The following is a 26,825-nucleotide window of genomic DNA, read 5'->3' as shown; positions in this document are numbered from 1 at the left end:
TCCAGTCAAAGGGTTCAAAATGGGAGAACCACCCAGACCACACGACAGAAAGACTAGAATCCAATAGGGGTCACAAACTCAATGCCTCCTAGGGTGAAGAAGGTAACATAAACAGTTTGAATAAAGCCAATAGATAGTTAACTAAAGATGCCTGGGACAAAACTGGAGAACAGAAGAAGAGGATGGCCACAGCTTGAGAAATCGGGGTGCAGGGGAAGACCTAACACTCTGAGAAAGCCCTCAGGGTTGTCCTATTTCTAGCCACTGTGCCTGTCTTACACTAGGAAAGTACAAGACTAAGAGGAGCTGGGGACGACACGGGGGACAGGTGTGGAGGAGGATCTAGTCATTCAGCAGACTGGTAGAGAAAGGAAAACCAAGGATTTTGTCTGTAGATAGTCTGGCCCAGAAGATTTACTACTTATCACTCTTTAATTATGAGATTATTTTTATTTTCCATTCTAAACACTTACTTTGTATGTCCCATTTGTGCAGCTGCATGAATAGGTAACTGCCAATTGTCCTCATTACAGTAAAGATCAGGATCTGCCCCATTGGACAGCAAAAGCTCCACACATTCTGTGTGGCCCTCTTGAGCAGCAATGAACAAGGGAGTAGCTTTGTCCAAGGCTTGACAATTGACATTTGCACCTAATACAAAATAAAACATTTAACAAATGTTTTTTTTTGGGGGGGGAGGGGGAAACATGATAATTAACATATATTTCAAAGCAGCTACCTTAAAAAGGGGTATCAGAGTACAGATGACCCTGGAATAATATAGGTTTGAACTGTGCAGGTCCACTTACATGCGGATTTTTTTCCCATCTTGTAAACAGGCGACGTAAGCTTACAGTATCGATAAATACAATACAGTACTATAAAAGTATTTTCTCATGATTTTCTTAGTAACATTTTCTTTTTTCTAGCTTATTTTATTGTGAGAATTCAGTATATAATACACAAAACATACAAAATATGTGTTAATCAACTGTTTATGTTACTGGTAAGGCTTCCAGTCAACAGAGGCTATTAGTAGTTAATTTGGTGGTGGGGGGAGTCAAAAGTTATACATGGATTCTGGACTGCACATGGGGTCAGACTGTTCAAGGGTGAACTGTATACCAGTTTTCCCCACGCAGGGGATACTGTTGTATAAACATACTGATTTTCCTAACTTGCTGGTAATCCTTTAAATTGTTTTTGCTTTTATTTTAGCAAGAAAACAAGTTACTAATATTTTAGAATTCATTTTTAAGCTAAAACAAAAATCCTATTCAATGAAGACTTTATTTTATACCAATCTCTCCTCCAGCAAGCACTATGTGATTCCAATAAGTAATCATTTAAAAGGTGAAAAGCAAACAATCAACTATGAGTAACATTCCCAAACATCACTGAAATAGATTAAAAAATAAAAACCTAAATTATGAACCTTTGTAGATGTCACTCGCTAATCAATTCAGGCTGTTTTATGAAAAAAAAAATCCAGTACATATGATATACATGGGAGCTATGCCTTAAAACAAACATTGACTATACTCCATTACATCCTTATTCTTCATGACCATTGCATGATAGAGCCTACAATAAAAGTAAAAAGGTCTATTTAAATGGGTTTCTGAAATGATATTTTTAAGCATAACTCTAATCAATTATTTAGATGCCAGTATATAAAGATGTGAAGAAGTTGAAAATGACCTCAATATCTGTGAAGGTTTTAAAAATAGCAGGCTTTTCTCATTGACAAATGATGTGTTAAGTATAAGAAGTATGGTGTTATTGCATTACCATAAGAATTTTAAAATTTCTGGATTAGATCTCAGTAGAAAAATCATCATTATTAAGGGGAAAAAAGACTATTTTTTTATTCTAAAGGATGTTCTATAAGTGCACTTGGAATAAACCAAAGCCATGAGATGGGTAAAAACTATGTAAAACATAAATGGTAAGGGAGAGTTTATGGAACCTTCAGAAATTCCAACTGGCCATTCAACAAGTCTGGACAAGTAGACTATCAACACAAGGTGGATGCTTCACCTACTATCAGCCTCAGAAAGAAGTGGACACTATTACTGAGAAAAGACTAAATTAAGAAAAAAAAAACTACTAAAAATTTTTTAATTGCCTGATGGCAAAACTGGTAGACTTCCTCCTGCTTTTGACTATCTATGCTTCATCAGGTTAGTAGCGCTCAAGAGCATGCACAGTGTTTGGAGGAATTTAAAAGCCCTTAATAACAAATGTTTCTGGTTATAGAAATGTCATACAGAGTAAGAATGCCACCTCAATACCATCTTCTCTGGCAATGCTAAATGCGTAATGGTTGTTACAGAGAAATCTTTAGCAGGTTTATCTTGCTATTAACATAAAGTAAAAAACATGCTTTGAAATAAACCCATTTAAATAATCATACAATAGATCAACACATACAATTCAAAGGCTTAATATACAAAATAGCTACCTAATTAATTAATTAAGCCTAAAATAGTCTTGTACCCTAGAAAGTTGGAACTGCCTAGGTCCCTATAAGAAAAAACAGCCCCATCATTCAACTTGCCAATAAACCCACTTTAGTGATAGATTGTGTTTCTCCTCAGATAAATTAGTAGCTGTGCCTTGCATTATGTTAGTAATAGACACTTAGTAACCAGGCTTATAAATCAAGTTGTATGTATTCTTATTTACCACAAACATAAAACCATAAATTTCACAACCTGATTTATATCTAGTCAATAATTATTCTCCCTAGGAAAATACAAAGTTAAAACTCATGATATTAACAGTGCAAAGGCTAATGGATTAATCTTACCCGATGAAATAAGAATGCTCAAGCTTTCTAGCTTGCCATACTGAGCTGCCACAAATAAAGGTGTGATTCCAAAGTCATCCTGGCATTCCTTGTTTGCTCCTTTTTTAAGAAGCAATTTTATGATCTCAGCATTTTCCTAAAGCACAGATTCATATTTTAAATAAGCAAAAACAAAGAAAATAGAAGGTACATCTTTTCTTATTACTGTGTTTTGTTTTGTTTTTATCCTCACTAAAGAAAAAACTTTTTTAAAAAGTATATTGTTGAACGAGAAGGAAGTATTAAACAATCAGATTATTCTATACCTTTAGATAGACCATTTAACATAAACAGATAAAACACTGATCTCTAGGAATTATAATCCTTATAAAATCCTGCAAATTTAGCTTGCTAGCTCAAGCACTGAGTTATCAGTTTCTAAACACACTGCTTTACTTAAAAATAAACCATTGCTCCTTATCAATTTATATCCCAAATATTCTGATGGTCTCTTAACTATGCTATCAACAATTGAAAAACTTAGATAATCCCTGCAGCCCAAAGCTGCCGGAACTACTAGAGCAGTTGGCTTATTCAGAATGATCATTAGCATTTAGACTGCCTTTTCTGTACTGCACTAACCATCATAAATCATAGGCAAGTAGGAAGCAAAAACTGTATAGAACTGTCATTCTAAAGGGGTAAAACACAATTTATATGAAGATGAAATAATAAATTCAGAAGTTACCTGAAAAGTAGCCTGGTGCAAAGCATTCCATTCACACATAGAATGGGATCCATTAACGTTTGCTCCATGTCGAAGCAACAGCCTTAACACATCTATCTGTCCATTTTCAACAGCTGCAATATAGCAGTCAAAAAAATTATTGTCAGTAAGAAGGCATGTTTGTAGGACTGGACACTTTGGTGATGTTTTCTCATCACTTATTCACCTCGGAACTCACAATGCTGTGATCATTCCTATCAACAAATCAAAACATACACTCATGCAATGCCAAAACATTTATCACAATTGTCTGGCCCAAACTCATTAATATACACATTCTTTCTGTGTACATACAAATTATTTAAAAGATAGAGAGGAAATGGAAGCAAGAGGCAAACATTTATTCTCTCTGGTAATGGAGACAGTATGTTTCTATTTTAAGAATGCAATTGGGAGAATAGGGTGAATAAACAGGTCGGAAGAAAGTCTCAAAAAGATTTCTTATTGATATCATTTGATCACAAATGACAACAGTCACTGACAAACTGAAAGAGCAATACTCCAAGTTCTACATCTTAGATATTTTTTGCCATCATAAACAACAATCATTGTTAAAATAACATCCTTGATCAATCAATGAAAATACAGTAAAACCTTGCTTAGTTGAACTAAAAGAGATTCCTGATAAATTAAAGAAGGCTGTTAAAGAATTGCATTTTACTTAACTATAGTAACTGAAACTAATGACTCCTACTTTGGAAAAAAGTATGAAGGTTCCTCGAAAAGAAATAAGAATAAAGCTACCATATGACCCAGTAGTCCCTCTTCTGGGTATCTACCCAAAAATTTGTAAACATTTATTCATAAGGATATATGTACCCCTATGTTCACTGCAGCATTATATATGGTAAGCCAAGGCATGGAAACAACCTAAGTATCATTCAATGGATGACTGAATAAAGATGTGGTATATATACACAATGGAACACTACTTAGCCATGAGAAAGGATGAAATACTGCCATTTGTGACAACATGGATGGATCCTGGAAAATAAGTCAGAGAGAAAAGAACAAGAACCATAAAATTTCACTCATATGTGGGATATAAAACAGAAAGCAACAAATGAACAAACAAAACAAACAAACTCATAGACACAGACAATAGAAGGGTGGTTACCAAAGGGGAAAGGGAATAAAGGGAGGATAAAGAAGGCAAAAGAGCCCAAATTTATGGTGACAGAGGAAGGTTAGACTTTAGGTGATGAACACACATGAAACATATAGATGATGTATTATAGAACTGTACACTTGAAACTTATACAATGTTACTAATCAATATCACTCCCAACAAACTTAATTTTTTTAAAAAAAATAAATTAATGGCTTCCAAATCGCTGCTAAACTAAATCCTTTGAAGAAATAGTTTGAACACCTATAGATAGCTAAATATCATGTGCCCTTTTACTAATTTCATCAAATCATTCTACTTTCTTTTATATATCTAATTTAATGTTAGCACAAGATACGTGTTGTCTAATATGTACATATAACAGTTTATAAATCCTACCTAGTGAGGATGAACATAGGTATAAAGTCATTAAGTTGATAGAACAAATACATGAGGCTAAGCATCTTCAGAATGTTACCTACCACAAAACTATGCTACGAAGGTGGCAGTAACTCTGGAGGAGTTAATGAAAAAAAAACAGAAAGCCAGAAGAGAGCTATAAAGTACTTAATAAAATAAGTAGACACATACACTTACACATAGACCATTAGCAAATAAGGTATACTGTGAATGTTGCAGGTGTACAGCAATTACAATGACTTCTTAGAATTGTAAGTTTGGGGAAATTATCAGCATCTATAAGAAGCGAGAGAGCAGAGATGTACATAAGGTCTGACTCATGTGTTTGGTAACAGGAAAGGAGGTTTGGAAAATAAATGAGATTTTTTAATTTCATTTCAAACACATAGCTATTCCATATCTCCTCCTATAGTAGGAGGCAAGAAGTGAGAATCAACAAACTCTCAGTCAAAAACTAGAAAGGCATTTAGATATCTGGGCCACATCTGAAAATGTTAATATAGATGAAACAATGAGGAAGATAAAAATACTTAAAAGTATAAAACAAATAGCAAATGGACTCATTATTATTGAAGACAATAACATGCCATTGACATTCTATTAATTTTGAATATTGAATTTATACCAAAGCTATTTCCCCCATCAGGATTATAAGAAGTTCTTTAATCAAGAATTCTCTTACTCTGGGAGATTTCAAAAATTTAACCATCATAGTTGAAATAATATCACTGTAGTAGAAGTTTAATATGACTTATTTCTTATTTCTAAGTTAAAATTCAAGGACATTTTACTAGGGAAAGAACAACAGTTTTCAAGTTGTTATTTTTCTATAATCAATCTAAAGTCAATCTAATTTTGGATGGAGGTCATGACAGAAAAGGAAGAAAATCTGTTTCATATCCAATTCCTACCTCATCGTCAGTGATTGCTGGCAAAAATCATTCTATAGCCAGACCCTGAGTTGAAGATTATCAGGTTGTTGGCAGTGATATAGGAAGCAGAGTGAAGATAAGTTTGTTTTTCATGAGTTAGGCTGACGTTATAAAAATGAAATTTGAAAAAAAAATTGTTTCAATTGTTAAATACACTATAGAAAACAGAGAGAGACAAAAATTGTTTTCACTTTTAATATCATAAATACATAAAGATATCTGATTTATGCATCCCTAATGAAAATGTTTCTCAATGGCAAAAGAATGAAACCAGCACATGACCAGATAAACAGCATTTTTATAGCTCTTGCTAATTACTTCAAAATAAATCAAATTTAACAGTTAATAATTAAGAAACAGTGGTTTAAAAAGTGTATGTATACCTTACTTCTACTACGAAAGCCTCTCCCCTTTGGAAAAGCTAGATTAACTTCTCTGTCCTTATAAAACAAGTTACCACATTGGAAAGTGAGGGAGGGGACCATACCATAACAATGTATGTTACATTTCAATAAAAGTTTATTCAAAAAAAGAAAAGAACCAAACTCAAACTTCCTATTTGTTGGCCTCCTAATCCGCTAAGAAGTACACTCCTTGAGGAAAGAAACTGTCTCACCCCACTTGTATGCCCAGTGCCAATCACAGACAGAGGACACACAAATAATCAATGACTGGATGAATGGGAAACAGTGTCTAAAAGAAAATAAGATTTTTCTCTTTTTAAAAATATATTCCCTCTCCAAACTGAGTGGGCTTCAAAATTATACTTCTGGATACAACAATATAACTCGTACTAAACTAGCCATCCTACCATTAACTATTGTTAATAGTGAACAAAATACAAAGACTTTTTTTGGCATTAAACAACAAGTAGAAGACTGATTCCTGGGAGAGGGACAATACATGAGGTGAGCCCTATAATTACCTCAGCTTTCTGCCTGGGGAGATTTCTTGATTATGGTGTGGTGAGCTAAAGTCTAAGCAGGGCAAAGGTAAGGTGTGTAAAGGAAAGAGGTACTTCAAACAGAGGAAACAGTCCAAGCAGAGTGCAGCAGTCTACTGTGCTGATGAGGCAGAGATTAAAATTTAAGCAGTTGAAATCTGTGGGGCAAGGTCCCAGAGAAAAGAGAACTGTACAAAGGGGAGGCCCCAGTGTGGAAATTCTCCAAAAATCCTTGGCTGTGGTCTGGGCTGTACATGTGTAAGGCAAAATGGAAGCCTACAAGACAACTACTAAAGGGTTCAAAATGAAACAGAGATAACTAGAGGTCAAAGAGTGCTGAGAGGCAAGGACCTTCCTAGGAGTTCTGGCCCAGTCAGAGTGGTGAAAACACAGGACCTCATTAACACCCTGGGCATCCAGCTGACATACCCAAAGGGTGGAGAACTAGGAGTAAAGAGCACATTTGAGAGTAAGGCCAACTCAAGATCTGCTCTAACTAAGCCTAAAATAAGCCCTGACAAGAATATGAAAGAGACAGAGTTTGGAAGTTGAGTCCTGCCAAGTTTGATGGACTTGAAAAACACCTTAAGCCCTCCACAGATCTAGTCTAACAGTATAAAACCAAACCTAAACTATTTCAAGGTGATAAGCCAGTAAATTATCTAAATATTACAAGACAAGAAAGACAGTCAACATTTCTCAGAGGAGAATAAAAGAACTGAAGTTTCTATAACATGCTATCCACAATATCCAGTACACAAGTCAAAAAGCAGTCAACAGAAACTGACCACAAGATGGATTTAACAGATGAACTAAAGCAGCTATTATAAATATGCTTTAAAATTTGAAGTGAAATGTGTTCAAGGAGTTTATTTTTAATGTATATGGTATACAGACAGGTAAACATAGAGAATCTCAGCAAAGAAATTAAGCTATTTAAAAAAAAAAAAAAAAAAGAACCAAACAAAAATTCCAGAACTGAAGAAATGATGGAATTAAAAGATTTGAAATTACAGAAGAGTCAGTGAACTTGAAAACATCAATATAAATCATCCAATCTAAAGAACTGAGAGAAAAAAAAATGAAGGAAAATCAGCTGTGCAGACATATGGGACAATAGCAAATAGTCCAACCTACATGGAATTGGAGTCCCAGAAGAAGAGTAGAACGAAACAGAACAGAAAAAAAAAATGTATTTGAAGAAATAATGGATGAAATTTCCCAAAAACTGATTTTAAAACAAAAACAAAAACTACACTGACTTACGGAACCCAGAAAAATCAGCAAATCTCTGTGCTTTGGAAGGAAGTCACTATACTTGTTACAACTTCACAGTCTATGTAAATTAAAGGTGACTATATTAACATGCCTGGCAGCTCTATGGAAGAATGTAAATGATTATAAAAGGAGCTGCAAACAACAAGCCACTGAAATCAACTTAACTATAATATCAGTTTAAAATTTTTTCTAAAATTTTTCAGGGCTCCTATTTGTACTTACAGATGCTAAAGACATTTCCTTAGACTGTAAAAATAGTATTATGTGGTCATTCTCTCATGTCTCAGTACGAGTAAGTTGCAGCTAGAGACAATAACAAATCTTGACAGGCTTTCTGTTATAAATTCCAAGACAACGGACTGCATATTTTCTCCTGGCCATATTGAGGCTATATAGTCACTGACTTTGGACTCAACAGTCACCAACTACCACAAATCAAATGCCCTCCCTCCAATCCAACAACGAAAAATACTTACACTCATTAGTGTTCACAGATTTTTCATACTTTTCAATAATCTAATCCCAGCAAAGTCTTTATTGGAAATCGATTTCTATTCACCTAAATTTGGAATATGCAGCTATAATTTAAGTATATTTGTTTATAGTCATTGTCAATTATATCCTAGAAGCCTAAAAGGTTTTACTGCAAAATATCTCAGCAACCAAATCATTATGGTAAGGCTGAAGAATTATTTACTTTTAAGGGAATATTATTAAACTTGAATGCATAGCATACCTATATACTTATATGCACTGTAAGCACTAAACTAAAATTTCTTTTCTTTTCCACAACAATGTGGTAATACCAATCTTCTTTGATTTAGAAGCATTTCCACAATTCGAGTGGTTCTGAACAGATAAACAGTGATTTGTAAATATTATCAAATAAAACAAATTTCTATGTGACACTAGGATGACCACATACATGAGAGGTATCCTACAGAACATTCTGAAGAAGAAAAAGAAGTGGAAGAAGAGAAGGAAGAGGATAAAGAAACTACTTCATGAGGGCAAGTAACTAGGACTAGGTATTTCAGCAGCATCTAACTATAAGTCCTCTAATATTGTGTGTCTGTGCCAGTAGTAGCAACATCATATCTCCCATTCAGAATCAAGTAACGTGTGCTCAAATTAGTTATCAGTAACAATCTGTATACATACACGATGGCATCTGGAGAACAAAGGAAAATTGACTCAACTGTTACAGATATTTCACATTCTTTTAGAACACCATTATCAATCCTGGCAGATGCTGAAAAGATCATTGGCCACTCATCCAACACTTTGTTCTAGAATCAATAAATATATGAACAGGTAACAAACATTACATGAGGTAGAAAGGATGAAGCACTATATTAAAAGAGACATAAGGATGTACAGAATAGTTACAATGTGGAGACCTTAATTGGATCCTGATTTCAACAAACTGAAAAATATACACACACGACAATCAGGAAAGTTTGAATACCAGTTGGATATTTGGTGATACTAATGAACTGCTGTTAATTTTAGAAGCAGTATTGTATTGTGGTGATTTTTTTAATGCCTTAACCTTTTGGAGATACATCCACAAATATTTATTATGTTTTAAACTGTATGATGAATGGGGTTTTCCTTTGATATAATGGAGTGGGGACAGTAGGTAGAGTTATAACTGAAATAAGATTGGCTGTGAGTTACTAACTACTGAAGTTGGGTGTTAGGTATATGGCAATTATATTTTTCCCTATATTTTCATATATGTTTGAAATTGTATGAAGTTAAAAAAAAAAAAAGACTGCCACAAATTCTGAAGACAATTTCAAATGTGAATTCTAAAAACACTGAGTATCTGAAATATTCCTAACGTGTGTAAATATGAATTTTAGAAAACATATCAGAACAAAATCCTAACTGAATAGTTACTCAAAATATTATTTTACAGTCACATTATACATATCAATTAAAAATGCTTTAAAACCTAAAGAAACAGGGAGAGGGAGAAGAGACAAGTAGATGAAACTATAGCAGAATAATAACAGTAATTAGGACAGAACTAACCTTCAAAATAATTTTTATAGTTTACCTTAAATTCTGATTATACTATATCCAATAGATGGTAGTAAGCCTTTGATAGGAACTAAGCCTAATAAGGAACATAGAACCCTAACAATCTCTTAGTCAATTAAGGATAATGAGAAAAATTCAGCAGCAACTTCTCCCATTGCACTGTTAAGCAAAGCTGGTTGGCTAAACTGGTGGAGTTTTGCTCCCTCATCTCTCTTTGTGGAACCTGCCTAGTACTGCATGCCAGGGCAAAGGAGTCAAATGCTTCACAGATATAAGAGGACTATCACTCAGTTAAAGATGTATGAAAAGCTGCACTCGCCCATACAGAAGTCACTAGCCACACGTGGCTACTTAAATTTAAAGTAATTAAAATTAAATAAAATTAAAACTTGAGTACCTCAATCAAACTAGCCACATTTGAAGTGCTCAAGAGTAACACATGGCTAGTGAATATCATACTGGACAGTGTAGATAAAGGACATTTACAAGTTCTATTGGGTAGCACTGCTCTAGAGTTTAGAATTTTACTAAATTGAAATTTAACCTAGTATCTTAAGCAAATCTATCTCCGAGATACACACCTGGCAATAGGGAGCCAGACCTTTAGTTATGGCTCCTATGACTTGAGGTAAGTGTTCTAGGAGAGAAAGAAAATGAGTAATTCTAGAACCTAGAAAAGTACTGTGGATTCCCAGAGAACAGAAGAAAGCAGAATCATAAGATCTGGTATTATCATGGAGACCAGAACTTAAGGCTTAAGAATCAGGATGAAACAAAATATCTCACTTTGGCCTTTCCAGTGGTGGTGATATCCCCACAAGGACATACCTCTCGCTAAGGACTTCCTCCATCCCTCTCCAGAAGAGGAGAAAAGGAAACACAAGAAGTGGTGCCTAGTGCAGAGCCCCAACTCCTACTTCATGGATGTGAAATGCCCAGGATGCTATAAAATAAATCACCACCGTCTTTAGCCATGCACAAACAGTAGTTTTTTGTGTTGGCTACTCCACTGTACTCTGTCAGCCTACAGGAAGAAAAGCAAGGCTTACAGTAGGATGCTCTTTCATAAGGAAGCAACACTAAAAGCACCCTGAATCAAGATGAGTGAGGAACCATCCCAATAAACATGTTTTGAATTAAAATATATATATATATTTGAATTAAAATAAATAAATAAATATATATATATATATATATATATATATATATATATATATCACTTTGGAAGGCGGAGCTCAAAGTGTCTGAGACACACAGAGAGATGAGAGAAACGACAGAAACACTTTACTCCCTTCAATCCAAAAAAGTATTTTCAATAAGACTCCAGCTGAGGCAGTAGAAAAGAAAAACCAGAAGCTCTCAGGGTAGGGACACTGTCTCTCCCACAATAGGTCATATTATAGTACTGAAGAAACCTGTAAGAGCAAAAATCTAAACAAGAATGACATGAGAACATCATTTCCTAAATTAGAGAGAAAAAGAAGAAAGCAAAGAGAAGTAATCTGAGAAAATATATCTTGAGTAATGAAATATTTTTGAAAAGAAATGAAAACTAGATGCAGCCTTTGACCCACACAAACTTCTAACAAATATCAAAACTCGGCCGAGGCATATAGCATATTAAGTACAGTCACAAATCTCATACAAAAACTCATTGGGGACAAATATGGCAGACCTACACATATACATAAGTGATAAGTCTAAGTAGGAATACTAAAATCATCATTTAATGCAGCATTCATTAAAGAATAAATTTTTTAAAGAGGGACTTTTAAAAATGTAATTATCCTACTGAATGTCCCTTAGGAAAATGCCCAATGAGACTTTGTGTCCTAGGGAATAACTGTAGACAAGTTCTGTACCAAATGCAAATTACACTGAGCTGAATTTACATCCATAAGCTAGAAATACATTCACTGAGGTTCACATTTTGACAATTAATTCTACTGAGAAACATCCCAGTCAGTGAGGCTGTAGTGAACAGTTTAACCACAGACTGGCTGTTCATCAGCTCCAGTTATAGAAGCCAGTTGGCTACTTTGGAGAGTGTCAGAGATCACCTACATATTCTACTTTTTTCTCCCTATCTCTTTCATGAAGAAAAAAAAATGTTCATAAGCTATTTATTTACTGCAGTACTTCTCTGGTCCTGTGGTTACACTGACATCTGGTGGCACTAGAAAAGAAAATAGAGTGCAATGAACAGGGATTTTTTTTTCCTAGTGTTTTTCAAGGTTTTACCTATACCCAACATAGCAGAACTATTAAAGTACTATACTAACTCCACTGACAGAATACATGAGCTGCAACGCTTCACTTGGGCACTTTGACTGGCAAACAGATGAATTATTTAAAGACAGTCACTGAGTATGCACTGTCCACAGTTATTCATTTCATAATTAAAGTTTATAATCAGAATGGTTATAAAATATTGCTTTCCTATCAAGGATATACACATAATTTCAAGTCACACTATATATTCAGATAGATTCCTATAATGGAGTCTTGGCCATGAATCTTTAATCTAAAATGCAGTATTTTATTGATATTAAAAAATTTTTTTCTAAGATTATAATGAAAAGTTACACTTATTTCTTTTTGGCACCAGGGACCGGTGCTCCTATGAGAATCTAATGCCTGATGATCTAAGGTGGAGCTGAGGTGGTGATGCTAGCGCTGAGGAGCGGCTGCAAATACAAATGAAGCTTCACTCAGTCGCCTGCCACTCATCTCCTGCTGTGTGGCTCGGTTTAACAGGCCACGGACCGGTACCAGTCTGCAGACTGGGAGTGGGGGACGTCTGTTATAAAGTACCTTGTCGCTCAATGACTAACCATATTAATCTTAAAGATGTATACTGATGGGAAAAATCATGACCACATGGTTGTGCAAAATTCATTATGATAGAAATGTAACAAAAAGGTTGTAGTGAATACCCCAATCCAATTCTACATATTGCCACTGACAACACGGCATGACTCATGGTTTCTGACAGAGAAAGGAAAGTCTAATGGCCAATCAGACATCAGAGACCATATCCTGAAAAACATATCCTTCAATCACATGAAAGTCTTAGAAGTCAAAAACCTAATCAATATCTTATTATATATTGGTTATTTTTCCTTGTCTCCCCAGCAAGAGCCGAGAAACATTTGATTTTGATAGTACATTCCTAAACTTATAACTTCTTCTAGAGCTATAACGCTGAATTCTACCACTTTCTATAATTATCCAATTCACATTTTTGAAGCATTCATATAGCAGTATTCTCCTAATCGGAGCCACCTCTCTAAGTATGATCTCCATAGTATGGCTTAGAAAAATAAATCATTATACCGAGGAGTCCCTATCAGAGAAAAAGTACACAGTAAACTATCCTTTAGCCCAAAGACTCCAATTTATATAGGAGCAACACTCTTATTTCAGCCATACTAACTAGGGATGATCACATACAATTTACTAATTGCAATAATAACCATGAAGAACGAAGAGACTATTAAATTAACTATGTAATGATCCAGTTTGATTGCCACACTTATATTGTACAGCAGTGCTACTCAAATCATTCATAAACTGTCTGTCAATCTGCAAACTGTTACCAGTCCTCAACAAGGTAAGAAGTTTTGACCAGAATGTAAATCAATTATGTCCCTAAGCACCCTGTTTAGTTCAGCTGACATTTTTCTTGAAACAAGACTTGTCTGATGAAGGAAGCAGCACATTGATTGATATTCTGGCTCAAGCCCCTTATATCAATACACTGACATTTTGAGTGGCACTGCTCTATGATCCCAAAAGAGAACAAAAATTATACTGTATGGGCAGGGTGGGGGTGAAGGTGAAGGTGAAGGTAGGGAACAGCTGATCTAGGTCTATTTCTACCATATACTAGAAAATTAAATTATTGCAAAATACTGAAATCAAGTATTTTTGTTTTACTTTAAAAATTAATATGGATTTCCAATTTAAATACTGTGGCATAAAGTATTTCCCCTTACCCTTCTAAGCATCCAATAACAATCCAAAAATAGCAAAGAAGATATAAAAACACCCTCCATTTTTAGCAAATCTAAGATCCAGCTAAAATTCCAAATCAAAAATAGGTAAAAGTGGGTATTTACCCCAAAGACTTGAAAACTCATATCCGAAAAGATATTTACACACCAGTGTTCATAGCAGCATTATTCACAGTGGCCAATACATGGAAGTAACTGAAGTGTCCTACGATAGATGACTGGATAAAGTAGCTGTAGTACATATATACAATGGAATATTACTCAGCCATAAGAAGAGATGAAATACTGCCATTTGTGACAACATGGATGGACCTTGAGATAATCATGCTAAGTGAAACAAGCCCGACAGAAAAAGTTGAAAATCACATGATATCACTTATATGTGGGATATAAACCTAAAAGCAACAAATCAACAGGACAAACAGAGACTCATGGACATAGACAATGGACTAGTGGTTACCAGAGGAGAGGGGGGAGGGGGAGGGGATTTAAATCATTTCTTCAATTCAATAGATAGATAGATAGATAGAAAGATAGATGAAAGAAAGAAAGAGAGAGAAAGAAAAGAAAAAGAAAGAAAAGAAAAGAAAAGAAAAGAAAAGGAAAGGAAAGGAAAAAAGGAAAGGAAAGAAAAGAAAAGAACAGAAAAGAAAAAAGAAAAGAAAAGAAAAATAGGCAAAAGAGCTTCCAAAATAATGGAGGTCAATCCTGGTACTTGTAGGAAGAAGGGGAGAGATGTCTCAGCTGAATATCTCAGAAAGAACTGGGAAAGTAAACTTCTCAAAGGTTAAAGGCTCCCTCAGAGATGCAAAACTTAAGTTCCCAGCAGAGGACAGACTCATGGGCTGACAATTGAACTTCCCTGGACCCACCTGAAGTCTGAAAGTCAGGAAGAGCTGAGTCTAAACAAAGAATCACACAAAGACACTGTATTTGTAAGAGTAGTTGGTCTCTGTTATTACAGAAGGGGAACTGGGTTACAAAACCCCACAGCTGCCTATGCCCATTGGCTGGTGAAAAATAACAGCTAAATAAACTCGCATCCAAAAACCCTGAATCAGAAGGAAAACTAGTCTGGAATGTGGCTTTAGCTCCTTCCCATTTAAAATCTCTTGAAAATTGCTGATACAGGAAAAACTCATGTTTTATGAAGAGTTACTACAAAAGAAATGAGCACGAATCTATACAAAGGTACAAAAAAAGGGGGAGAAAGTTACAAAAAAAACTATTAGACCAAAAACAAAAACAAAACTCTTATGAAAATATTGCCACAAAGTGAATGAAAATTGTGGTTAAACCTTTTGCTATACATTTTAAAGAGAAAAAGTTAAATAGTGAAAAAAGGCACAACGCTGGGATATAAGGCTCAGGTAAAAGATAGTTAGATGATAAAAATGATGCAATATAAACTTGGACAACTTAGGAAAGATTTGGAAAAAATAAAAAAATCATAGAAGTGCAGTTGAAATTGGAATACTAGAAAGAAAAGGCAGTTCTGAAAAGCAACACAGAATATTAAAAACAAAACAGAAAAAGTAAAGTAAAAATAAAGAAATTATAAATTATAAAATAAAAAAATAAAGAGAAGAAGTAATAGATATAAAAAACAGGATATTCAATATATGAATAACTGGAGACCAGGAAAACTATCATAATAATAGAAGACAAATATTTAATGATATAATTCCAGAAAGATTTACTAAAATAAAGAAAATCTGAATCTATATATTGAAAGGACACACACATCATGTCACAGAGAAAACTGATACAGAACAGACATACAAAAGTATTGTCACAAAGAAAAAAAGAAGAAAATTAGGCTGGCCTCCAACTTCAACTTTAGAACATAACAGATTACCACTACAAATTTCAAAGGAAGGAAGACCCAAGGATTATATACCTAATCAAACTGCTGTCCAAATATAAAATCATTATCCAATTACAAAATGTAAAACTCAGGGAACATTATTTCCATAAGTCCTTTTAGAGAACTCTATTAAAGGAAGAATTTAGTTAACAAAGCAAGGCTGAAAAAACTATGGCAAAATAACTGATGATAAACTTCTGAGCTATTTTACCACAGAACTAAGAATAAAATGAACCAAAGGAATTAAGATGCCAGAACAGGATGCAAAGTGTTATTTCCATTGACAATGCAAATATGATATAACAAGAGTTGAAAAGAGCTGGGAGAAAAAGAATTACATAGAGACAATAAAAGGACACTGATTTCCTCATCTTTAAAAGCTAGAAGTTTAAATCTATTAATCAAACATGACTAATAAAATGACAGAGTGTATAAATACATTTAATTGCATAAAGATAAATATAAGACAATAAATAGCTTACTTTCCTAATTGCTTACATTAATGAACAAAAAGATATTGGTCTTAAAACATAGAAGAGTATAAGTTACATTAAGGAATATAAACCTATACAAAAACATAAAAGTGAACAAAACATGAAATTAAATCTTTTAAATGTAATTTTTTTAGTGAATGTTCTACTTTTGATCTGGGAAAATGCAAACTCATATTTTCAAGTATTAATATGGCCTCAAGTGAAAACTGCTTATGTTACAATCCTTGAGGACAATTATTAAACTTTCCACTGAAAAATCTAAAAATAATTCCAAAAATAAAGTCTAAGTAATATATATTAAATATATGAATACTAAACCCTCAAAATTCCTAGCACCTCAAAAAAAAAACCACAACCATATAAATGATCACTGATCCATGAAAATCCCAGTGAAACTGAAATACATGGTAGTTTGTTCAACATTAGCAGAGTCACAGTTAAAGGAAATGCCACATGAGCTGAAGTATGACATATTTCACAGTAAAATATTGAAATAGGCAGCTTCACATAACATTGCTTATAAAACACTTTGTCCTTATTAAACATTACTGCTATGTTTAACATTGAAGGTTACACAGAATAAACAGAGACTCGGAAGAACGAAAAATGAAAAATAATCCATCAAAAGCCAAAACTGCATGCTATGCAGTTCCCACAGAAATTGTTTTATGAAGTCACATTGGGTTGAATTTGAGCCTCCAATTCATCAGTGTTGTTTTATATATAGTAAAATAAAAAGAATACCTATTTTCTATATAATTAGCTGAATTTTCACTTAGAATCTAATATATTTGTAAATAAGGACATCCTTATTTCCAAAGCAATTTTATGAATCCATCCTTGGAATATTTACTATGCATGTATTTGAGAAAAGGGCAAGAGTGGTGAGAAGAAGAGGCAAGGATAAAAGAAATAAGGGGGCAGACTCCTTATTAAAACTTAAAGTTGCACATTAACCAAAAAATGTTCTAGAAGGACAATTTTCATGTGGAAAGTAATGAGCAGTTTCCTAAATTTGCCCTTTCTTGTATAGTTTTCTCGTTTTGATTCTTACTGCCATCAAACTGAAGAGTTCCCTTCCCAATTCATTGTTGTGAAAATCTTGGTGAGTTGTATGTACAGAAAATGTCCCCATTATGAACAGGGTAGTAGTAAATTTTCTAACTCTACATTTAGCCTTCAGCTCAATAGTAATCACCCATCACTGATGTCAATGACAACTGCAGTCATCCAGCAAGTTTCCAAGGTTATGTACTCATTATAGCCTCTGGCAACAGTCTAGGTGGTAACTGGGCCACTAAGACAGGTACTACAACATGCAAGGAAATACAGCTTCTCTTGGGTAAAGGGGGCAACACAGTCCAATGTTTCAGCAAAGAACAATTTTGGAAGATAACTCTACGAATGGGGAAGGAAGCTATAATAGACGGGCAGTTCCCCTTTCTCACTTTAAGTCCACTTGGTCCAGCCTAGAGCTTATCATCTATAGTTTGCTGCAAACCTTGAAGTGTTCTGGATTTTGTTTTAATAAAAGACTCTTTTCCAGTATAGATTGAAAAATTGACCACTGTGGTTATTTAAAAGAAGTAGAAAGATAAAGGTAAACAAAACAAATTACTAAAGTTTGCCATATTATTTAGGGGCAGAGTAGACACTGGAGCCCATTTCACCTCACTAAAGAGTCCTATGTCCATTCTCCCACATTATGTTCTTGTGAAAGCTAACACTATATATTTCCTTTTTTAAAAATACTCTTATCTACTTCCAAACAAGGACCAAATATAATTGATGCAGAACATGAGCATAGAGAAGTACTACATGCACTACATTTCCTTGGGCTAAAACCTCTACTTGAGTCAAATTATTTTTTGTATCAGACAACACAAAATATAATTAGGATATGCTAAGTTTTCTGACAAGGAAACTTAAGTGATTTAAAGTTATTTGCTAGTTTGAATTATCTTAGCAACTCTTCTTTAATATAAAAAAATTACATGTTAACTATACCCTGAAATATAAATCACTAAAACTCTGTATCTCCAATTTTTTCCAAATACTTATATAAGTAAACACAACAATGAATTTCATAAATGAGACTATTAAAATGTGGAACTGTAAATTAAGTGACCAAACTAGCATTCCTCCAATAGTCCCATGAAATATTACTGTTTTTTGAGATATTCCTGAGTATCTCACAAAGAAAAAGAATATTATGGTCAAACACATTTCAAAATGCTGAGTTAAAGTTAAAACAAATGTTGTTTCATAAGAGGTCTTCTCAGACACCTTCATTCTTTCATTCAACAAAAATTTACTCAGTGCCTACTATATACCAGGCACTGATCTGGGTTTGAGAGTTATGACAGTGTACAAACAAGATAAATAAAATCCCTGTTCTCATGGAATATTCCTTCCAGTGGAAGGGAAACTCAATAAACAAAAAAGCAATTAAGTAAAATCACTGCAGTGATAAAAGCTATGAAAATACTAAAATAAAATAACATAGAGTATAGAGGATACTTTAAGTGGACACATTAAGCCAGATGGCTAATGTTTTGCTTTCCTACATTAGGGAACATGGTATATAGCATTTTCCAAATATAAGTTTATTAGGAAAATTTTTATCAATGAACATTTATTAAAAGCTTCATTTGAATCAATTCAGGAAATGCTATTCTAACCAATACACAGACAATAGCAAGATCAAGACTGAAATACAGATTTTCTGACCCTAAATACAGTGTTTCTACAGTTCCTCATCTGTAAAAGTGAAAATTGTAGTACACATCTCACAGAATCATGGTGAAAATTAAATGAGCTAATTCACATAAAAGAGGTAAGGGTTTGAGAGTTATGACAGTGTACCTGACACAGGGCTTGGTATACACTCTGCTCAATAAATGTTACAATTAATACAGTACTCTGCAAGAGCTGTCTTCCCCTGTCATCCCAGAGTGACTTATTTTTCCTTCTTTTAATATCTCGACCACTTTACTTCTACCTCTTTTATAGATCTTAATTCACTTTGTTCACTCCTCTATAAGGTAGGTTCCTTGAAGACAGCAACTAGAAAAGAGACTGCACGTAGCTGGGCCCCAGTGAAAGCTTACTTTGTAGTCATATAAAATATCCAAAGTGGGTTAAATGTGGATGTGAAAAAAAGAAACTTTATATGAAAAGGCAATCTCTCCTCTAGGAAACTGAAACCATTTTACGTCAAGGCTTCCATGAAACATCTTAATACTTTTCACATATGCAAAATGCTTTAACATACTAACATCACCAGCAATGGATCATATTCTTCCTGATAAGATGCACTAAGATATGATTTCACTTCTTTGGCATTCCTGTCAGAAATGCATAACCTGAATTTTATCAAGGAAAAAACATCAGAAAACCTCAATGGAAAGTTATTCTACAAAAGAAATGGCCTGACCTCTTCAAAAAATTTTAAACCATAAAAGATAAAGACTGAAGCTGTTCCAAATTACAGTAGGCTAAAGAGCCATAAGAACTAAATGTAACAAATGATCTTAGATTAGAGCCTGAATAACAACAACAAAATTTTTTTGCCATTAAAAGATTTTAGTGGAACAATTGGCAAAACTGAATAAGATCTGTAGATTAAATAACAATACTATGTCAATGTTAACCTCCTGATTTTCATCATCATATGGCAGTTATATTAAAGAATTTTACTGCTTTTTAGAAGTTTACACTGAAGTATTTACGGGTAGGCAAGAATTATGTCTACAACTTAATCTCAAAGGATTAAAAAAAGAATATAAGTATAAATAGATAAAAAGGAATAAAATGATAAAGTGAACATGGCAAAAGAACAAAATTTGGGTGAAAGGTATATAAGAATCCTTTGTACTGTTATTGAATATTTACATATGTCCAAAATTATTTCAAAGCAAAATGTCTAAACACATTTAGACACGTAATAGAGGGAAAAAGATGGCAGATAATCACATTAAAAGATGTTCAACATCATTAGCAATCAGGAAAAAATGCAAATTAAAACCATAATGACATACTACTAAATTCCAATTAAAATGGCTAAAAGCAAAGGCAAAAAAGAAAATCTGTCAATACTAAGTGTTGGTGAAAATGTGGGGCAACTGAAACTATCAAACATTACTGGAGGGAATGTAAAATGGTAGAGTCACTTCATAAGAAATCTCCAAGTTGTTTTCCAAAATTAAACATACACTTACACCATGACCCAAGAAGCCTGAGTATTTTTTTTTACGCCTGAGTATTAATCCAAGAGAAATGAACTTATTTTCAAACAAAACCTGCATGCAAATGTTTGTAGCAATTTATTCATAATAACCAAACACTGAAAACAACTCAAATGTCCATCAACTTCTAAATGGATAAACTGTGGTACATTCATATAATGGAATACTATTTAGTAATTAAAAGGTATGAATTAGTGATACATGCAGTAACATGTATGAATCTCAAAAACATCATGCTAAGTGAAAGAAGTCAGTCCCAAAGGTTACATGCTGTATTAATCCGTATATATTTATAACCTGAAAAAAAAACAAACTACAGGGATGAAAATAGATCAGTGGTTAGAAATAGGCATGATGGAATTTGGCGGGGGGCGGGGGGTGTGATGAAATTGTTTTGTATCCTGATTGTTGTCATTATACAATTTTAGGCATACATCAAAAGCACAGAACTGTATACTAAAAAGAATGAAGCTTACTATACATAAGTTTTAAGAATATATATTTTTAAGTTCACAATGAAATAAGTACTTTCATAAACATTTTATACTCAGCCCAATAAAGACTAGGGAGGTATTATTACTCTCATTTTATAAGTGAGGAAACTGAAGCATTCAGTAACTAAATGAACGTATGAATTACATGTATCAGGAGTAAAACCAGTCCAGATACACTAATTCTATACAAATGTTTTATGCTCTTATTTTTTCCATGTTCCATACAACTTTATGGGCCACAATGTCCCTGAAGACAAACGGGATTGGAGAGAGGGAAGGAGGGAGGGAAGAAAAAGCGACAAGTATTGGAAGTGTGCCTTTTAGAATTTGGCTTTTGTCCTGAAGGAATTAAAAACCTTGAAGAAATCTGAATAGTGATCACATCGGCAAAAAATTAACTGGCATTTAAGTATTAACTGGTGATTTCTTCCATAAAATCTTCTTAATATCTTAATACTAAAAAAAAAAAGCAAACATAAAACATTCGTAGGTTATCTTGTAACTATTACTACAATTTAACTTCTACCTGGTTTTCAGAACAACATGGAGAACAACGACAATCATGACTACAATTCATAACAGAGTTTACAATTTAAATAAACATTTAAAGATATTCCCAGACGCTATCACCCAAGGGTGCAAAACAAGGGTGGAAGAACCTTTAAAAATACCTTTTTGGTTTCAAAATCAAAGAAGTGGCAGTGTAATATTTGTCAAAGAGCATAATATAAGTACCACAGCTTGGGGTGAGGGCGGGGGATTAGGCTTAGTTTCTTTGGCAAAAAAAAAAATAAATAAATTAAAAATTAAAAATTGCATCTGTATCAAATACCATATCTCACCTAAAAAGAGTGGCGTGGTTTCCTCTAAAGTAGTTGCATTAGGATCTGCTCCAGCTTCTAAAAGAATCTGTACGACCTTCCAATGTCCTTGACTTGCAGCAAGATGTAACGCACAGAAGCCCTCAAAAGTCTTTGTCTTAATGTAGTTTTCAGATGAATCTATAAAAGAATAAAATCATCAACTAGAAGATATTACTTCCATTTCATAGAATGAAAAAGCAAAAATTCCAAGAATTAAAGGAAATATTTAAACACAATTATAAATGCTAGAGGTCTAATGTTTTAAAACTCTGTATAAAATGAAAAAAAGTTCTATAAGGGTCACAGTGTGAACAGTTCTTAACACAAAAAATTCTGCCCACACACTCATTTTCTCTTCTCTAATTTTTGGTGAGCCAGGAAAGGAAACACAAAAGCAAAATCCGAAGAAGATACAGCACCAAAGATTTGCTTAAGCAAGATTTACTGAAATATTAATAAATGTGATATTTTTATTTCTAAATTTTCATGAGAGAAATGGCCTCATCTCTAGCATTACTTCCTTGCTTCTCAACTAGTAACATGAAGGTATTTTAAAATACTCCACTTGTGGGTATTTATCCAAAGAAAATGAAAGCGCTAATTCAAAGATACATGTACCACTATGTTCACTGCAGCATTATTTACAATAGCCGAGATATAGAAACAAGCTAAATGTCCATTGATGGATGAATGGAAAATGAAGACATGGTATACATATAGAATGCACTCCTACTCAGCCATAAAAAAAAGAATGAAATCTTGTCATTTATAAAAACATAGATGGACCTTGAGGGTATTATGCTAAGTGAAATAAGTCAGACAAAGAAAAACAAAACAGCATATGATTTTACCTAGATGTAAAACCCAGAAAACAAAACAACTAAAGAAAATTCAAATATAGAGAACAGATTCTTGGTTGCCAGAGGGGAGAGGGATTAGGGCTGGGCAAAATGGGTGAAGAGGTCAAGAGGTACAAACCCAGTTATAAAATAAATAAGTTGTAATATAACATAAAAACAAACAAACAAACAAAACTCTTTTTCTAGTTTAAGATCACAATCTAATAGTTAATGAAGATTACATTTCCAAAATAATAAAACGCACTCCAAAGAAATCAAACAGTGGTATATAATTTATAAAGAACTTTTGAGTTAATTTAAGGTTTCTGGGGTTTATTTACTATAAAAAGCTCAATGTCATGGTAACATTCAAATTGCATAAGGAATACCTACATTAACATTTTTTGTAATTCCTCAGCAAAAGTTCATATTGAGAAGTGATTTTCTTACTTTTGCTTCCAAAATGGTAAAATTCTAAACTAATAATAGAAGGATGAGCTGTACAGTGAATGGTGAAGGCATTTCTGAGAGTAGTAATGGGCAAAAACAAAATAAAAAAATTTTCTTAACTTTAAATATTTTCTTGAATAGCAGAATTAAAACTAATGCTCTTGCCTAAAATAATCCTCTGTTTTAATTCTTATAATTGGAACTTACTGATGAAATTGTCAGGCCAAGCTATAATAATATTCAAATAACAGCTTATAAGAATAAATACTCAAAGAAAACAGCCTCAAACTTTACAGGATGCAAGACTAAATGACATGATAGGTAATTATATTTTAAAAGTTCATATCACAAAAACAGTGTTTCTCAGATTAGTCAGAAACTGACCTTTATTCAGATAACCACAAAACTATAAGATTAAAACATGAAAAACTAGGAACATACGGATATATAGAGGCAGCTCCTAAATGAGAAATTTCAATATTATAAAGATGTTGATTCTTCCCAAAATAATTAATAAATTTATTATAATTCTAATTAAAATGCCAATAGAGTTTGTTTGTTTGTGGTTGGTTGGTTGGTTGGCTAGATGGTTTTATAACTTAGTAAAGAGATTCGAGCTGACAGGGGCTAGGGAGCACAGGTGAGAAAAAGAACTAAGAAAAATAAGGCAAGTATTGAGGGGAGCCTCGACTTAACTATACATTAAACTCTGTCTTAAAGTTAGAAAAAGTAAAAGAATGTGGGACTGGTACAAAGGCAGAGAGGAAAGCGCCCATTAGGGAGCAGAGGAGCCCAGAAGCAGCAAAAAGAGGCTCAGAGATATAAGCTGAAAGGTAGGAGACCTAGACCAGTATCACATTACAAATGTCTTAAGGACCTCTCTTTTGGAAAGGAAGGATGTTCTCTTCCACTGAGAAAGAAGAAAGAGAGATAAGGTTTAATACTAGCCATTTAAAATACTACATAATAGAAAAAACTAAACCTTACTGTATGCAATTTAAAAAAATCAACCAGGAGAGGAGCAGTCGGGGAGTCCTAGGATAGAATGTGACTGTGACAAAAGCATCTAACTGAATTATAAATGTACAACATAACTTCACTGAAAGAGTGGGAAAAAAAGATGCTGGCGTAACTGTGGAAAATGGTGTATGACATAGAAACCATAAGGCTAAAGATAAAAAAGGAGCTGTACATAAAAGCTAATCTAGTTGGTAAAGGTATTTCTCATAGTGGTACAGATGAATAATTCTGAAACCACTACACATGTACAATAAGATCAAATGAATAAATACATGTATGACAGATAGTGAGAGCCAGATTTCTCACTGTTGGAATGAATCATATGGAGCAGATTAGAGTCCAGACATCAGTATGATCTCGTGTTTAGCTTTAATATAGATACGGATGGACAGACGTAGAAATACAGGTATACGCATACACATGGGTTATAATACATAAATATATTTCCTAGTTCTGTCTGCTGAAAAGGTTAAAAGCAATAACATGCCAGTAGCAACAGGCACATCCAGTGTTCAGATGCTGGTTCTGAATACCACTGAACAATAAAAAGAACCAGGGCTCCTAGGAGAATGGCTCATTCTAGGGTTGGCACACAGAATATACAAAATGAGCCTGGAGTATTTTGTTGGTCAAAAATCAAAACAAAACAAAACAAAAAATGGAGGCATGTCAAAGAAACACAGGAGCTAATCTGAAATTTAGCACCCAACAGCCAAAGCTAGAACAATTTGAGCCTCAAAATAAATTACACCATATTGGGTTACCACTCACTGTATAAAATAAATAACCATGAGTCCATGCAGATATAAATAATTGAATAAATAAATGGGAGAGAAGAGATACTCCAAATATCAGAAGAATTCCAAATAATTTATGTAAATACTCCCCGCTCAAGGAAGGCGCTTAATTCCCACCTGAGTGTGGACCATGCTTGGTGATGTACGCACACACACATCTTACAGAGGGAAACAAAACCTCCTGTGCAATTATCTATGAAGTAAAGACAAGAAAAGGCACTTCTCATTCAGGATAAAAAATAGTAAAGTCGGTTTGCTACTAAATTAAGATCCTGAAAGATTTTACTTATATAAAAAAAGTAGATATATTTAGCTAGGTCTAAAACTATTGAACCAGGAAGGTAACATGGTTTAGCAAAAGCAATGGACTTTGAGTCAGAAGATTTGGGTTGCAATCCTCGCTCTGCCAGCTATAATTTGGATTACTCTCTGGGTAAATTACTTAAACTCTCACAGGTTCCTTAGCAGTAAAACAAAGATAAAATAGCTGGTCCAATTCTGAAAAGCATTCAATAGAATTACAGTATTTATGTTCTGTCACAGTCACTACAAATTTCAGCAAGTCTCCAAAATATCGTTTAAAAAAAGTCTTCAGGACCCCATATAATTGGTTTTGGAAGTTCCAATGATAAACTGGCCTCCTTAATTGATATGTGGGGACCAAAGGGACCATGTGTATCTTGTATTGCACCATCAACCACAACCCTCTCACTCTCTTCCTTCTTGTAACAGGGATTCTTAGAAAAATGACACAATAATCAGTTTTTAATGCCTTAATCTCTACTCTCACTGAAAGGCAAAGAGGTTTCTGCTTCTATTCTACTTACTGAAACTTTAAATGGTAAGGGCATTAAAGACATCCTAAAGGACAAACACAACAGGCGCTTCTGTCATGACAACTTGTGTGCTCTTTCTTGGCTGCACTTTGAGGACGAGGGCCATGTCAGCTAGACCAATGCTAGTTACTGACATCTGTGCAGCAATGAGAAGAGTTGACTTAAACACTCTGGCAATACCACAACCCTATGTGTCCTGATACAAAGTGTCCTTTTACTTACAAATAATATTGCTTACTTGTTTAAGTGATGGATGGTAGATTTTTATTTGGTTTTCTGCAAACCCCTAAGGAGAAAAGCAAAACCACATGGTTTAAAGTAGAAGTTAAATATGTAAGTAGAGGTTAACATAGGTTAAATATTAAGATCAGAGCCTAATGTCAAAAACTAAGCCACAATCTGATACGGTCCAACAAATTTAAGATGTGCCAATCCCAAAGGGTGAGGAATGTCAACCTTGGTAGATTATGTAGTCAAGAACTCTGCACAATTTACATCATCTCATTATGTTTTATTTAGAAATGCTATGAATGAGATGGATATAAAATAATTCCACAATAAGGAATTCCACTATGTGAAAAATTTTCAAACAAC

General features: G+C 33.8%; 1 protein-coding gene and 1 pseudogene across 2 annotated transcripts in view; one reads left to right on the top strand and one right to left on the bottom strand.

Annotated features, from left to right (window-relative positions):
* The window catches only part of ASB3 (ankyrin repeat and SOCS box containing 3), a 90,842-nt gene that overhangs the window by 32,854 nt on the left and 31,163 nt on the right, over positions 1 to 26,825 (bottom strand). For both annotated transcript variants that reach the window (XM_011363966.2, XM_023532871.1), the window contains exons 3-6: positions 22,269 to 22,427; positions 3,540 to 3,652; positions 2,813 to 2,948; positions 474 to 651 (exon numbers count right to left, since the gene is read on the bottom strand). In XM_011363966.2, coding sequence (XP_011362268.1) covers positions 474 to 651; positions 2,813 to 2,948; positions 3,540 to 3,652; positions 22,269 to 22,427 — 586 coding nt within the window. The remainder of the gene's footprint in view (positions 1 to 473; positions 652 to 2,812; positions 2,949 to 3,539; positions 3,653 to 22,268; positions 22,428 to 26,825) is intronic.
* Positions 10,711 to 11,391, top strand: LOC105294672 (annotated as a pseudogene).

This window comes from Pteropus vampyrus, unplaced genomic scaffold (genome assembly GCF_000151845.1).
Source record: "Pteropus vampyrus isolate Shadow unplaced genomic scaffold, Pvam_2.0 Scaffold91, whole genome shotgun sequence".
In the NCBI taxonomy this organism is placed as follows: domain Eukaryota; kingdom Metazoa; phylum Chordata; class Mammalia; order Chiroptera; family Pteropodidae; genus Pteropus; species Pteropus vampyrus.
This window is presented reverse-complemented; position numbering and strand designations above follow the sequence as displayed.